We start from the raw sequence: 16,212 nt of genomic DNA, 5'->3' as shown, positions 1-16,212 counted from the left end.
CTGTGATTGTATGAATGTGTCCTTGAGCTCTGAGCATGCTTCTCACTTGTCTGGATTTATTTATTTATTGCACTTGTATACCACCCCATAGCCGAAGCTCTCTGGGCGGTTTACAGCAATCAAAAACATTAAAACAAATACACAATTTAAAAACATATTTTAAAAACAATTTAAAACACAATTTTAAAATTCAAAACAATATAAAAACAATTTAAAAACACATGCTAAAATGCCTGGGAGAAGAGGAAAGCCTTGACCTGGCGCCGAAAAGATAACAGTTTTGGCGCCAGGCGCACCTGGATGAAAAATAGTGAGGGGTGTGTGTAGAAACTAGCCTACTGTATAAAGGTAAAATTAACATTTGTTGCTCCGTCCACTTTTGCTGCTGGCCGTGCCCACCACTGCCCCCCAGTGGTCCACAGAAGGTTGCCTAGAAGGCATTGTGGCCCTCAGGCTGAAAAGGGTTCCCCACCCCAGCTATAATTTATTAGCACAACTGCATTGGCTGCCTATATGTTTCCAGCTTTATATGGTTTGGGACCACAGTATCTGACTGACCTTACCTCGCAACAAATATATTCCCAGGCCTTAGGCATCACCTGAAGCCCTTCTCTATACGAGATGCTCAGAGAGTGGTGACAAGGGATAGGGCCTTTTTGATTGTGGGCCTCCACCTGTAGAACACTCTGCCTAGTGAGGCTCACCTGGCACCTACACCAACATATATTCAATATCAGGTTAAGCCATTCCGCTTCGCTCAAGCATTTGATGACGTTTGATCCAGGTGAATAGACCTTATGTTTCTGCCACTCTGGGCTGCTGCTAAGTCTCTCCCCCCACTCTCCCCACCAACATGGTGTTCTATGTTTTATGTACTGATTTGATTGTTCAGATTTTGATGATTATTTTTAACAGTTTTGTATTTTTTTAAATTTGCTTGTAAGTCACTTAGAGATTGCCTTGCGTTAGGTGTCTAAGGCTACAATTCTAAGAATGCTTTTATTGTTTACAGTCATGACATTTTCTTATCAATTGGCAGTCTATAAATTCGCTTATGACATAAAAACTATGTCTACTAAGAAGTAAATCCCATTGGGTTACATGGGGCTTCCTCTCAGGCAAGAAGGTTTAGGATTGCAACCTAACAAAATAAAGTGTGTGTGTGTGAGAGAGAGGGAGAGGGAGAGAGAGAGAGATGCAGCCTGGTTTTAGATGCCAAATATTCCTGTGTTTGAAAGTAAATGTATGTTTAATACATTGGCAGAGTGTACTGAGCAGATGCCAAATCAGCAGAAGAGGAAACAATCAAGAAGCAATTAGTCTTTGGATGGAGCAGTTAAAGATTTATTTCTCTGCTCGTGGGCCTCCGGAATCAATAATTGCCTGCTTTCTGCTTCCATTCTATGAAACTCTGCATAACAAGAGAGAAGCAAATGATTGCTCTGAAGGAGTGGGCTTTCTTGCAGAGACCCATGGGGAGCTGCTTGGAGAGGCAAGATCCTCCCCAAAATGCTACCTCGCAATATTAAACCAAACACTATTATTTCTGAGCATCATTCATATCAACTGGGTCTTATGGAGTGAGTAACTGTCCAGTTATGAGACATCCTCTCTGTACCTTTTCACCATATTTTTACCTATTTCTCCCCCCCCCCGGGCACGGTTCCTATTTTTGAGCTCATCCCACAGGCACATTTTTCATCTTTCCAACACCTTTCCAATCTTCTGCAGATGTCAAGAGCACCACCTTATCCCGGTGATGAGAGCAGACAGGAAATTGTTTCCTTGACAATTAACGGTAGTGAACAGCAGCTTATGCGCCCACTGGCAGGCAACTGAGAACTAGAAGCAAAGCATAATCAAATATCTGGTAGGCCCGTCTGTATGAGAGTGTACCTCGCTCATCAAAATCATGGGTTAACAAACCTCAGGGTGGATGGGTTTCATCAATATGGAGGCTGCGTCCTGGAGGATAAGGCTATCAATTGCTATTAGGCATAATGGCTACATTCTTCACCTGCTATCTGAAGCAGTATGCCTCTGAATACTAGTTTCTGGGAATCACATGTGGGGGGAGTGCTATTGCACTCAAGTCCTGCTTGCAAGCTTCCCATAAGCATTTGATTGGCCACAGTGAGAAAAGGATGCTGGACCAGATGGGTCACTGGCCAGATCCAGCAGGCTCTTCTTATGTTCTTGTGAAGAACCCTTCCAAAGCCCATCTAGTCCAGCCTCCTGTTGTCAGCTGCCCTTGTGGGGTACAGTGAAGACCCTTCTCTGAAGATCTCAATATATGGGCAGGTTCGTACAGTGCTGAAGTTCCTATACCAGGGTACCTCAGAGGTAGGGATGGAGGAAAAATTTGATTCTGCTTGCCTTTTAATGAGAAGCTACTAAATCAGCACTTCTTGAACTAATGCGCAGAGCAAGGCACAGCTCTCCTTCGAAATTCCCATTTCTCTGAATTTTGGCAATGCACTTCTGAAACCAAACGATATGTACAAAAATGCATAAAGGGGGAAATTCTGTTGTGTTCATCCGTTTATCCTTCTCTAATTGCAGGCAATTCCACAGTAAATCTGGCCACAGCATCATGGACACCTGGTATGACAACCCTGTGCCTAATTATCCCCCCAATAACAGAATCATAACCAAAGAACGCAGGAAAAGTTTCCAGACTGGTAAGTGTTACTCCAGATGCTGGGAAACGAGCCTTGATGAGCTTGTTGGCTTGCTAACGGTCCAAGATGATCAGTGGGTATTTGATCAATGGGAGCCTACAATAGGAGACATCCTCCTGATAGCTCTGGATCTCTCTCCGTCAAGAGTGTGTGGGAAGCTAGTGGGAGGGGGAGACAGAGAAACAGGTTGGCAATGGGGGTGGCAGTTCAGAGTTTAGAAAGAGAGGAAGGAGCATCTAGCTCAGGGGTCACCAGTGAGGCACTCCTGGATGCACATGTGCCAGAGAGGCCTTCCCTGGTCACCACAGGGCCCACTTCCCAACACTTTCCCCTGCTGAAATTAGGCTTGGAAGAAGCCTTCTTCTGTAGCCAATCAAATAGGGTGTGATATGCACTTGGCTGTAGTCTGTGTATGTTTGTGTGCACTGCCCATAAGAGTTTCTCCAGTTTGCAAATGTGCCCATGGGCCCACAAAACTTGGAAACTGCTGGTCTACCTGGGTATGCCCAGAAAAAAACATCCTTTGGGAATAGTTGCTTTCTTTAGGATTAATGTTTGTGTCCTCTGCTTGTATGCATATATGCCTCCATTAATCTCTGCTGATGTAATTCCAAATATAAGAACTATTATAAAGACCCTGTAAGTCTCCAATACTCTCTCATCAAAGAAAACTAACTGCTGTAGCATTATCCCAGGGATTTCTCAGTGCTCATGGGAAGCTGGGCGCTCATATGATTGTTTCCTTGCAGATTTGAAACAGCAACAGCAACAGAAACGTCCATTCTTTGAAATCCATAGTTCTCCAAATTTTGCAGTGCAGGTTTCTGGCCAAGTAGCCTATACAAAAATGCACATACTAAGTAAAGTTTGCATTAAAATGCATATATTAATTGAAATAGCATAAAATGCATTATATAAGGGAAATTTGCCTTGCAAAAATATACAGTATAAGTTAGGCAAAATTGCATACAAAGACATTAAAATGCTGCTGAACTTTCATGGGGACTTTTTAAAGAAAAGATTGTGAACCGATGGAAATGAGGAAAACTGAACTCAAGACTGGAAAAATGAGAAACTGAAATTGACAAATTCAGCTATCCCTGTTCATGGGTAAACACATGCAAAAGTGAAACAGACCAGAGGCAGATAGATTTGTCCATTCATAGCTGAATCCATGCTTAAAGGACTGACTTCCCCACAAGAACCTGCCCCAGACCTTGAGATCATCATCTGAGGCCCTTCTCTGTGGGCCATCTCCAAGTGACGTCCAGAGGGTGAGCAACAAGACTACAGACTTATTCTGTTGTAGCTCCCTGGCTGCGTAATGCTTTCCCTAGGGAGGCCTGCCTTTCACCAGCTTTGTCACTGCTTCACATTTTTGTTTTGGGGCATCAGTTTTCAGTCTACGTTTTTAATGGCTTGTATCCAATGTAGCATTAAGTAACTTGTTCAGTTAGCGCAAGGTTTATGCTCATGCAACAGAACTTCCCCCTTCTCCTCCCTCGCATCCCCTAAATATGTTCTGGGATTTCCCCAACCTTCCAGAGCAAATTTGGGAAGGACACATGGGGGGGAGGGGGGAAATTGTGTTGCACAAACACAAATCCTCATGCTAATGGACCGAGTGCATTGGATCCCACCCCAAATGTTTGTGGATTTTTATTACTGGGTTTTATTCTTGTTGTAAATCACTTAAGGGGGTTTTGTTGTTGGGAAGCGATTCATAAATTCAATAAACCTAACCTAACTGAACTCCCTACAAGGTTTCTTGCTGCTCACCTTGTAGTTCCAGCATGTTTGCTGATGAAATATTCTGCGAGCTCTTGTAAACACTATCTTTGGAGCACATAATTGCTTTTTCCCTTTCACAGTCCCCACTTTTGGGAGGGTCAGGGTCAACTTTCTACAGGAGCAATTTCCTTGTTTGGAGACAGAACTGGAGAATTAAACAAAGAGTTTTGTTAAAGACTAAGAAATTTATTGTGGCAACATCCCTAATGCACTAGAGCCCATTTCATGAATAGCGGACCTCGGTTGGCAACTGCATTCATACATTGCATATAAAGGAAAGAATGAAAATAGTGAAAGCAAAAGGCCAGGCCATGCAAGAGGTAGAGGTAGTCAACATTTTCATGCCAATCTTTTCTATTTAAGCATTGGGCAGAAATGCGACGGCTGCAGCTCTTGAGTTTCGTAGCCTTTTGGCCACACTGTTTACAGTGTTTTTCTGTGTACCCAGCCCTTTGGTTCAGTCCCCCAAGCCCAAAGAGAGAATGAAATGAAGAGAAAGGATGGATGGATGAGAGATAAGGAAGGAGAGAAAGGGTAAGTGCTGGTGTGCTTGTGGGTGCATGTTTGGGTGAGCGTGTGTGTGTATTAGGGATGTTTTCCCCATTTCTCATTTTTTCCAATTTTAAATTCATTTCTCCACATTTCTGCAACAATTTGCATTTTTTAAAAAAAAATCCTCATGAAAATTCTCAAGAATTTTAGTGCACTTTTCTCCTAATAAACACATTTTTTGTGCCCACCTGTCAAGAGTGGCTCACGGAGGGTGGGCTGGTTATGCTCTAAGGGAAGGGCCACAGGTCAATGGCAGAGCACATGCTTTGTATACAAGATGTCTCAGATTCCATTTGCAGCATCTCCAGATAGGCCTGGGAAAGCCTCCTGTCTGAAACCCTAGCCTAGAGACATGCTACAAGTCAGGATAAACCTGAGATGGGGAACCTGTGGCCTCCAGGTGTAGTTGGCCTATAGCTCCCACCATGCTGGCTGGGAGGCTGATGGGAGATGACGTCCATCTGGAGGGCCACAGTCCCCATCTCTCGCAAATGTGTTACTGAGTTACATGAAACAGCAATACGTATAAGGCTATACCTGTGCCTTACATTTAAAGCAGTATCATACCACTTTAAACAGTCATAGCTTCCCCAAAGAATTCTGGGAACTGTAGATTGTTAAGGGTGCTGAGGTTAGGAGACCCCGATTCTCCTCACAGAGCTACAATTCCCAGAATAGTTCAAAAATCAATCCTTCTTACCAGGGAACTCTGAATTTTAGCTCTGCGAGGGGGAATAGGAAGTCTCCTAACAACTCTTAGCACCCTTAACAAACTACAGTTCCCAGGATTCTTTGAGAGAAGCCATGACAGTTAAAGTGGTATAATACTTCTTTAAACATATAGTGCAGATGGAAGCCTAAAGCAGCTTTGGATGTACCAAGTAGGGATCAGGGAGAATATCCGCAAAATCGGACGTGGCACCGGATTCCAGCTGAATTCAATCATTCGCCATTTTTTCGAACCGGCACATATTTCCTGCTGCAGGCTGTGGCTGTAATCGGCATTTGTTTTGCAGCCGCAGCTGCAAAGCAGCAAGAATTTATTCTTTTGAACTTCCCCTCTATTTTACATTGAGTTATTTTTGTAACGCTCCATAAATGGCGCATTTCCATTAAGAAGCCAGCGTTTCACACCCTTGTGACCTCCATCACTTGTCAGTCAACTGCTCGCCAAGCCCTGGGCGTTGCCAACAAGGAAAAGCAGTTTCAATTAGCCAATTTAAAACTTTGTTTCATCGTACTTGCAAATACCTGTGCCTTGAAGCTTCCCGGGTTTGTTCTTTAGCCACGTTTTTTTCTGCTCTCACACCCCCTCACTTCCCCAAATTTTAGGAACCTTAATATTTTACAGAAATGTTCCCAATGAAGCCCACTTTTGAATATAGATCATCCTAAGGGTAAAGGGTGACCCATTCATAAGCCTGACACCATTTGGCTCCACTCGGGTAACCTCCGAGGTTTTTGCCTTGGAAGGAATCCCAAAAGCACTTGTTGCAAGAGAAAGGGGAAAACGTTCTTCTGTTCCCAGAAGGTCCTTCGGGATCCATCCTTCTTGGTAAAGAACAGATGAACAAACCACACATATGCAGACATTTAACATACATTATAATACCTTGAGACCTCCATGGCTCCTGCCGTTGATCAAATCACCAAAAACTGCACACATCAGATTGAATCAGCAAGTGTGAGATCAAGCAGGAACAAAAAAAATGGCAGATCAGGATTAAGTGTCAGACTATCAGAATGCAAGCGGATTGGAACCATGCAGCGAACCCCATCCCTGGTACCAAGGGAGATATAAGAAGTCAGCTATTCAGCCTAAGAAGGCTTGCCAAATGCTATGAAACCTATGTTTTTGCCCCTGCTGGCAAATGCTAATTTCTTCTTTTGCAGCCTGGTCCAGAATGTCTGCAATCTTGTCTCTGATGTCACTTTCTTGCCCCATAATTACCTTTCTCTCTGCAGCATCTTCAGACACCAAGGAGGAAGGCTTAGAAGCTCAGATCAACAGGTTAGCAGAGTTGATTGGAAGGCTGGAAAACAAGGTAAGTAACACCTTTCTGGGTTTTTTTATTAAAAAAAATGATAGTTTTGTCTTGACAAAGGCAACACTGTGATTCAGTGGACTGTATTAGACACTCCCTTTGTTTTTTCCAGTAAAATCACAAAAGGGTCTAGGCCTGTTTGCCAGAAAATTGTGTAAACTCCATGTTAAGTTCTTCTGTCACTCTTTCTTCCACTTTCTTTTTTTAAAACCAAAACAGCACTGGGCTGGTAAATAGAAAACAGAGGAAGTATGTGCTGAGTAGAGATGGGGGAGAAATCTGATTCAATTCACATTTACAGGTAAATCTATCAAATCCACACTTTCCCAAACAATACGAAAACCAAAGCACAGCCGTCTTTCAAAATTCTCACTTTTCCAAATTTTGCAGTGCAGTTCTCCAACCAACCAGTGTTTACAAAAATACATATATTAGGGGGAAATGTGCATAAAAATGAATATAATAGTGAAAATAACATACAGAATGCATTATATTAGGAAAAAATTTCAGAACAAATACATTAAAAACTGCTTACAAAATTGTCTTTAAAATTTTCATGAGGATTTTTTTTTAAAAAAATGAAAATTATTGCAGAACTGAATTTAAGATTGGAAAAATGAGAAACTGAGAAAACTGAAATTGACAGATCTTTCCATTCCTACTCCTGACAAGACCACATTGAGGTGGATGTTGAAATCCACCAGAACTATCAGCCTTGAAGTCACCACACCTGATATTACCTCCAAGAGCTCTGGCAGGAAGACAGTTAGACAATGGGGTGAATGGTACACCGACAGAATCCAAATCTGGTCTCAGTTTCCCAACACCAGGTACAGACACTGAAACTCAGCCAACACCTGATCAAGAAGATGAAATCCCTATAGATCAAAGCTGTGTTCCTCCTTACCCCTCAAGTCTCAGCTGATGTTGCACCATGAAATCTGGAGGATACATTTGAGAGAGGTAAAGCCCTCCCCCTTTGTCCAGCGAGGTTTTGATGACATAAACCAGGTCAGTCTGTTCTTCAAAAAGGTCAGCAACGACCAACCCCTTGCCCTTGGCCAACCTACCATTTAGCAAAAGCACCCAGACACTTGAGAGGACCAGGTTAAGATCCTAAGTAATCAAGGTTGGAAGATGGTCTGGATGAAGAATAAGCAAACAGTTGTCTTGCCCGCCTTCCTTTCCAGTATCTCTGCCCTCTGCCACCATGGCACCTTCTGCCTTGTACCACTGTTGTGCCAGTGGCCCCCATAAAATTAAGAAATAATGTCTGTAATTTAAACTCCCCTGTGAGGAAAGGTTGCAGCATTTGGGGCCTTTGTAGTTCAGAGAAAAGACGAGACAGAGGTGACATGACAGAAGTGTATAAAATTATGCATGGCATGGAGGAAGTGGATAGAGAAAAGCGTTTCTCCCTCATAACACTAGAACTCGTGGACATCCAAAGAAGCTGAATGTTGGAAGATTCACCGGAGGCATTGATGGCCACCAACTTGGATGGTTTTAAAAGGGGTTAGACAGGTTCATGGAGGATAAAGCTATCAGACTAGCCATGATGGCTATGTTCTGCCTCCATAGTCAGAGGCACTATGCTTCTGAATACCAGTTCCTGGAAACTGCAGGATGGGAAAGTGCTCTTATGCTCAGGTCCTGCTTGCAGGCATCCCATAGGCATCAGGTTGGTCACTGTGAGAACAGGAAGCTGGACTAGACAGGCCACTGTTCTGATCCAACAGTCCCTTCTTATGTTCTTAAATAGAAATATAATGCACTTCACCATAGCCTGGAAGTCTGTGACCCTGGGATCTGTGTCCTTGATCAGTGTTCTGGACAGCACCTGGACAGCAACCTGTTGATGGGCAACTTCAAGACACCCCCTGCTCTCCCTTTTTAGGGTTCCTATTGTTAAACCAGATTTGGACCAGACAGACCAGGTTCCTTCAAATAAAGGACTATCCTCTAACATCCCTTCAAATAGAGAACTGAAAAATAGGACACTTGGTCACCCTGCTTGTTGACAAGCTAAGTACTGAGTAGGATTGGAGGTCATGGAATGTAAATGTAAGGAAACAGTGCGCAGAGTAAATAATGCATGCCATGTCAGAAGCATTGGCCTTGAATTCTTAATGCAAGAAGTGAAGAACGAAAAGTGATACAGAACAGCACACTAGAATGAAAACCGAAAGTGAAAATAGCATTATGAAAAGAAAAAAAAACCCTGTTGGCTGCAGAAGATTATGAAAAGCTATCATGAAGGCTCTACACTCTGCACAGAATAAAAATCACTGTGTGCTCCTGGCATTTGCTTATATAATGTTCAGTGGCGTCACTAGGGTTGGTGTCACCCGGTGCGGCCCGCAGTGCCTTCTTCTGAGCGATCGTGCGTGCGGCAGAGCGCGTGCACGGCCTCTAGGAGCACGTGGCCGAACAACAGGGCCTGGGAGCACACCACCGCCTCGTTGTCTGCCGCCGCTTCCACCTTCTAACAGCCGAGGAAGGCAGCCGGCACGCCACACGAAGACTCTTGTTGGTGCCTAGGCAGTGCCTGGGGGGGCAGCTCTGGGTGTCACCCCCATCTGGAGGTGTCACCCGGTGCGGCCCGCACCTGCCGCACCGCCCTAGTGACGCCCCTGATAATGTTAGTTGGTGGAGTAAGATTCCTCATTTTTATGATATTGCATGTTGAGCACTTTTAGTCAATAAAACTGCGGCATTCATCTTTTGGCAAGATGGGACAGGATTTGTCCTTTTATAATACTGCAGGGTGAGCACTTTTAGTCAACAATGTTGTTTTAATTTTTTGATGTTATTTTAATTTTTTTGTGTCAAATTTAGTATTCGGTCGGCTCATACAGTTGTAAATTGCTTTGAGGCATTTTACATAGTATTAATATAGAGATGCTCCCAAAATTCTCTTCATGCAAATTTTATCCTGGGGATTATGTTGTTGGAAATTACCTGGGGGTGTGGGAGAGATAGAAAAGTGGGAGAAAGGGGAATGATAGATTCTGAACAGAAGCACTCCCTGCTGCAGAATTTTGTTGCCGGTCTCACTTGGTAAACCAGAATTCAGGATTAGTGAAATGCTAGGCGAAGTGAAAGGGAGAAGCAATAAAGGAGCAGAATCATCCATACTATAATGTGAATATTGGGGCAGGTAGCAGGTGATGGGGAGACATAAAATAAGAAGAACCTTCTGGATCAGGCCAGTGGCCCATCTAGTCCAACATCCTGTTCTCACTGTGGCCAACCAGTTGCCCATGGGAAGCCCACAAACAGGACCTGAGTGCAAGAGCACTCTCCCCTTCTGTGGTTTCCAGAAACCGATATTCACAGATATACTGCTTCCGACACTGGAGGCAGAACATAGCCATCCTGGCTAGTAGCCACTGATAGCCTTATCCTCCATGAATTCATCTAATCTGCTTTTAAAGTCATTCAAGTTGATGGCCGTCACTGCCTCTTGTGCGAGTGAGTTCAACTGTTTTAACTATGCAATGTGTTGAAGGAGTACTTTCTTTTGCGAAAGTCTTCCAACATTCAACTTCATTGGATGTCCTCAAGTGCTAGTATTATGAGATAGGGAGAAATTTTTCCCCTATCCACTTTCTCCACACCATGCATAATCTTATGCACAGTCCACCCTGCAAAAGCCATAGCAATTTTGGTGGCTTCCAGGCAAGCATGAATTTGCATGAGTCCTCATCACACACCCCCATCCCTTCAACTCCAAAAATCCAAACCATTGTCTTTGCGGGTCCCAGGGCCTGCCTCCCCAGGTCTACACCCAGGAGACCCTTCTATGAGTATGGGGAGAGGGAGAAACTCAAACGGTGTAATCTCCTTTAAGTTCATTAAGTAAGTATTACCTTAGGATGGGTTTATTACACATTGTGTATTTATATTTATAAAAATATTTATGTACTGCCAACACATAAAATTTGAAGGAAGTGTAGAACAATATATACAAAGTAATAATCAAAAAGACTGGTATTTTTATTAATACTATTAATAAAAATGAATGGTTTTTTAAAGTATTTACTCCACATATCAGTTCAAGTAGATGTGCAGGAATCTTGCAAGCTGGATACTACTTCTGGGTGCCACTTAGCTGAATATATTCCCTTAATCTACATTTAACATGCAAAACCTGCAATTCAGTGGCATTTATAGAAGGTACTGTTTTTATAAGTGCAACTACAACACACACACGCATCTCAGTTGCCATCTTCGAGACATAATGGATTGCAGTACTGGAAGAAAGGATAATCCATGCTCCACCGGGACAGATGCATTGGTACATAAGTTGTGCATGCATTTTGCTTTTTGTGATGTGCAGCGCAATCTTATGCATTTTTACCCAGGATAAAACCTTACTCAGTTCAATGGGGCTTGCTCTCAAGTAGGACTGTAGCCTTTGTCTTTTATTTCAGACTTTTCTATTTTTATTTATTTATTATAAAACTCAAGTGAACCGATTCAAAATTGTACTAAACTAAATAGGTGTGCTGGTTTGCAGCCCAGATCACTTCCAATCCTTCTGAAACTTCTGTAAAATAAATCTGTTCTGCTAGTCCCTTCCCTTTATGTGTTTCTGAAGTGGGGTATTAAAATGTATTACCTATACAAGAAATACTCTTTGCCTCTGGGGTATTTTAAAACCATAATTTGGATGAGCAGTTTCTAAGTCTAAAAAGGATATCCCTTAGGGCTACTTTCACTGTTTATTGAAATAAGAACTTTATGAACATCCCTATTCCCACCGTTATGGTGGGTAATAAATGTTGCCTAGTTTTGCTATTGTATAAAAGAAGCTGCTTTTCTCCTCTACATCTCCATCATCTACAAGATCAGCCAGCACAAAGCAATTGTGCCATAACTTTCTTGACATATGAAGACCATTTTACTGCTAAACACTGGGTGGGAAACATAGAAAGCTGTGATTTATTTATGTATTTATTTCGTGCATTTGTTTGTCACTTTTCTACACAAATATGTGCACTCAAAGCAACTTACTGTTAATAAAAAATTAAAATTAAGAAGCAAAATATTAAAAATATATTAAAGGTTAAAAACAAAAACCGGACATAAGGCAGTGGAGCAACCTTTGTTAGGAAGGCTACACAACAGGAGCCCTCCAAAAGCCTTCCAAAGTTAAGGACCAAATGCCTGGTTCCTAAAGATGGATAATGATGGCACCAGGCGTCCCTCCCTGGGGAAAGTGTTCCACAAATGGGAGGCCACCACTGAGAAAGCTTGTGCTGAGTCATTGAGTCAGACCATTGGTCCATCTAGCTCAGTATTGGCTACACTGACTGGCAGCAGATCTCCAAGTTTTCAGACAGGAGTCTTCCCCAGCCCGAGATGGAGATGTCACAGACGGAGCCTGGAACCTTCTGCATGCAAAGCAAATGTCCCAAAATGCAGTTGATGAGGCCAGCCCTACCTGGAGATGCTGAGGACTGAACATGGGATCTTTTACATGCAAAGCAGATGCTCTCCCACTGGGGAAGGAAAGATTTGTCCATTTCGGTTCTCTCGGTTTCTCATTTTTCCCATCTTAAATTTGGTTCTCCATATTTCTGTAGCAATTCGCGGATTTTTTTAAAAGATCCTCATGAAAATTCTCCAGCATTTTAGTGAGAATTTCTCATAGTAAGCATATTTTGGAGGCAGTTTTGAAAAATGTAGATATTTTTGCAAGCCATTTCATCATGTAATGCATTTTTGCATGTTATTTTCACTCACATATTCATTTCTGTACACGCTTTCCCCTTATATATGCATTTTTTGTAAATATTGTTTGGTTGGCAAACTGCAATCCAAAATTTGAATAACTCCACATTTTGAAGTATGGCTGTCTTTCAGTTCTCATATTGTTTCGGAAAGTGCAGGTTTGATAGATTCGGCTTAAAATGCAAACTGAATTAAAATTCTCACCCATCCCTATCTATCCCAAAGCTATTACTCTTTCTCTAAGACAGTGGTTTTCAAAACAATTTCCCCGCAGACCACTTGAAAATCACTGATGTTCTTAGTGGACCACTTAATGATTTTTCTGGGTTTGGAGTAATTCTCATACCCTGTGCTACGTGTTGTATGATTTTTAATTGTATTCGCTAGTAAGCAAAAAAAAACCCTTGCGGTTTAAGGATGTTTCTATAGCCAACAGATATCTCTATCAAACTTTTAAAAGCAGAGAAATTGGGCAGCTACAGTGAATGCATCAGGGGAGCAGGAGATCTGACCTCCTCTCTGAGATACTGTGCTGCCCTACAAATTTGTCAAAATGCAAACACAATTTGGGTTGGTCTTTCACAATCCAATCAACTTGCTGTGTAACTTGGAAGAATTTGGTAACATGTGCCTCTGAGCATATGGTGAGTGATGGCAACACCTGCCATCTCCAAAAATGGAGAATTACATTTTTGTATTTTTGTTGGTGTTCTTATTTTGCTTGTTTCCTGTGTTACTACTGTTTCTACAGAGAATCTAACATAGAAAATTGTATTTCTTTCATTATTCATCCTAGAAATCTGTGTCAAATTTATTTTTATTAATTTCAAAGCCTTTTCAATGGTCAATGTCATAAGACAGCCTTTTGTGTTTCAAACTGGAGGTTATGTTCTATATTTTGGGCGCATTAACAGTTGAATCTGAAACTGCAGTTTGATGTAAAATCAGACTGATTACAATATGTTGCTACTTAAGCAATGACTCTAGGTGTTGGAAAAAACAAACTTGGCCTGCCCAAGATGCATGTTTTCGTCCTGCTATGCTTAAACTACTTCACATAAGGAAAGGTGGGCATGGTCAATTAAAAACATAAAGCATACCTAGAATTTTGCTAGAATATATTTCACTTCCTACTGTTTTGTCTTGTGCAAACCGAAACACTGCAGAATAGTCAGTGCCATTATTCCACAATTATTTTTGGAGGTTTTTTACTGTAAATTTTGCAAAGTGTTGCTGTACTTCACATATTCACAGAAACAGAAGCAAAAGAAAATGACTTACTATAGGAAACAACTAAACTTGCAAAGTAAATCAAACATTTACAGCGACTATCTGAACTATATCAACTGTTTTAATATTGTTGCTTCCTCCTTGCTAAAACAAGATCCTGCTAAAGCACGTGTTTTGTTTCTGTTATTTGGGCTGATTGCAGATGTTGCCACCACTCACCATATGCTCAGAGGCACATGTTACCGAATTCTTTCAAGTTACACAGGAAGTGGATTGGACTGTCAAAGACCAACCCAAATTGTGTTTGCATTTTGACAAATTTGTAGGGCAGTACAAGGCACTACAAGAAGGTGGAGGGAAGCAGGAAGGGGAGGAGGAGGGCAGGTTTGATCATTTGCATGCTTATTGAGTTCAGTGGGAATTACTCCCATGGATCCTGCTTAAGATAGGTGAAACTGACCAGGGAGGGGGAGGGGCGGAGGGAGGGAGGGCTGGAGTGGCAGGGGACAAGAAAGAAGGGAGGAGGAAGGGAGAGGACAGGGGAAAGGGAAGAGAAAGAGAGGGGGGAGGGAGGGAAAAGGCAGGTCTGATCATTTGCATGCTTATTGAGTTCAATAGGATTTACTCCCATGTAATCATGCTTAGAATAGGTAAAACTGACAATGGAGGCGGGGGAGGGGGAAGAAGAGGGAGGGGGTTGGAAGAGGAGGGGGGAGGGAGGGAGAAAGAAAGGGGAAGGGAAGGCGCAAAAGGGACAGGCTAGGAGGGAGGGGGAGGGGAGGGCAGGTTTGATCATTTGCATGCTTTTTTAGTTCAATGAGATTTACTCCTGTACAATCATGCATAGGATAGGTTAAACTGACCTGGGGGAGGGACGGAGGGGAAAGGGAGGGGAGGAGATTGGGTGGGCGGGTACTGGGCAGAGGAAAATCCCCTTTCCTTTCCAAAAGGAAAACATTCTGTAATAGTATCATTGTTTTTCAAGGTTTGCCCCACCTTTTTATTCTACAGCAGGGATATGTAGTCTCCCACCCAAATTTAAACCAAGCTGTTACTGGTCACATCCATATCAGACATTTATTTGACTTTAGACAGTCCTGGCTTCCCCCAAAGAATCCTGGGAAGTGTAGTTAGTGAAGGGTGCTGAGAGTTGCTAGGAGACACCCTGTTCCCCTCACAGAGCGTCAATCAAGCGGCTGACTGTTCAACCACTTTGGCCACTGGAGCTCTGTCAGGGGAATAGGAGTCTCCTCTCAGCACCCTTCACAAACTACACTTCCCAGGATTCTTTGGGGGAAGCCATGACTGTCTAAAGTGAAATAAAGGTATGGCAGGGGGTTGGCCCCCTGATTAGGCAAGCTCAGCAGCTGTGAGTCTGGCTTTTAGAACACTGACAGTTGGTTCTTACTGAGCATGCCCAACATGATCACTGAGTTCAATGCAAAATTTATTTTAAGTAATTAAAAATTAGCCAGACAGTTTTTTAACTTTTAAACTGCAGAAGATGAAGGTCAGAGTATGGGGCAGGGTCAGTAATAGGATTACAGGTACTTTTTGTACATGGCTGGTTTTTACTGAATTTCAACAAATTATGAGAACACTGACAGTTGGTTCTTACTGAGCATGCCTGATGTTATAATCAATTTCAATGTTAAATGTCTTAAATTAATTAAAAACCAGCCATGCATTTTTAAAAAACTTTTAAACTGCAGAAGATGAAGGTAAGAGTATGGGGCAAGGTCAGTATTAGGATTACAGATACTCTGTGGACATGGCTGGTTTTTAATTAATTTCAACCAATTATGAGACCACTGACAGAAAAAAGTTCATCAGGGGTCCGGATTTTTTTCCTCTTGTTTTACACTTTGAACTCTCGATTCTCTCTGAGTGTTTTGTATATCACCATGAAAGTTTAGAGGGCTATTAAGCAAGCGTTTCTGAGTTCAAGTTTTGTAAGGTTTTGTTTTGAAATGAGCTTATGGGAAGCAGCAGAATGGCATAGGGGATGTATTTTCAATTTTAACACTGCAGAATGCGAAAAATCCATGCTGGCTATAGTATACAACAGCCACTCTCATGGCTGTATAATATTATTGCTCGCTTTATTTCTTATATTGTGTTTTATTGCATTAAAATTGCATTGCATAGAATTAAAATTGTAACACAAAAAATAA

At 42.2% G+C, this 16,212-nt stretch overlaps 1 protein-coding gene across 9 annotated transcripts in view; it reads left to right on the top strand.

Annotated features, from left to right (window-relative positions):
• NECAB2 (N-terminal EF-hand calcium binding protein 2) overlaps positions 1–16,212 on the top strand; it is a 381,306-nt gene that overhangs the window by 332,013 nt on the left and 33,081 nt on the right. For all 9 annotated transcript variants that reach the window (XM_061594438.1, XM_061594443.1, XM_061594442.1 and 6 more), the window contains 2 exons: positions 2,563–2,681; positions 6,990–7,069. In XM_061594438.1, the coding sequence (XP_061450422.1) occupies positions 2,563–2,681; positions 6,990–7,069 (199 nt within the window). The remainder of the gene's footprint in view (positions 1–2,562; positions 2,682–6,989; positions 7,070–16,212) is intronic.

This window comes from Rhineura floridana, chromosome 13 (assembly GCF_030035675.1).
Source record: "Rhineura floridana isolate rRhiFlo1 chromosome 13, rRhiFlo1.hap2, whole genome shotgun sequence".
In the NCBI taxonomy this organism is placed as follows: Eukaryota; Metazoa; Chordata; class Lepidosauria; order Squamata; family Rhineuridae; genus Rhineura; species Rhineura floridana.
Note: the sequence above shows the minus strand (reverse complement) of the source record. Positions and strands in the feature narration are given on the sequence as shown.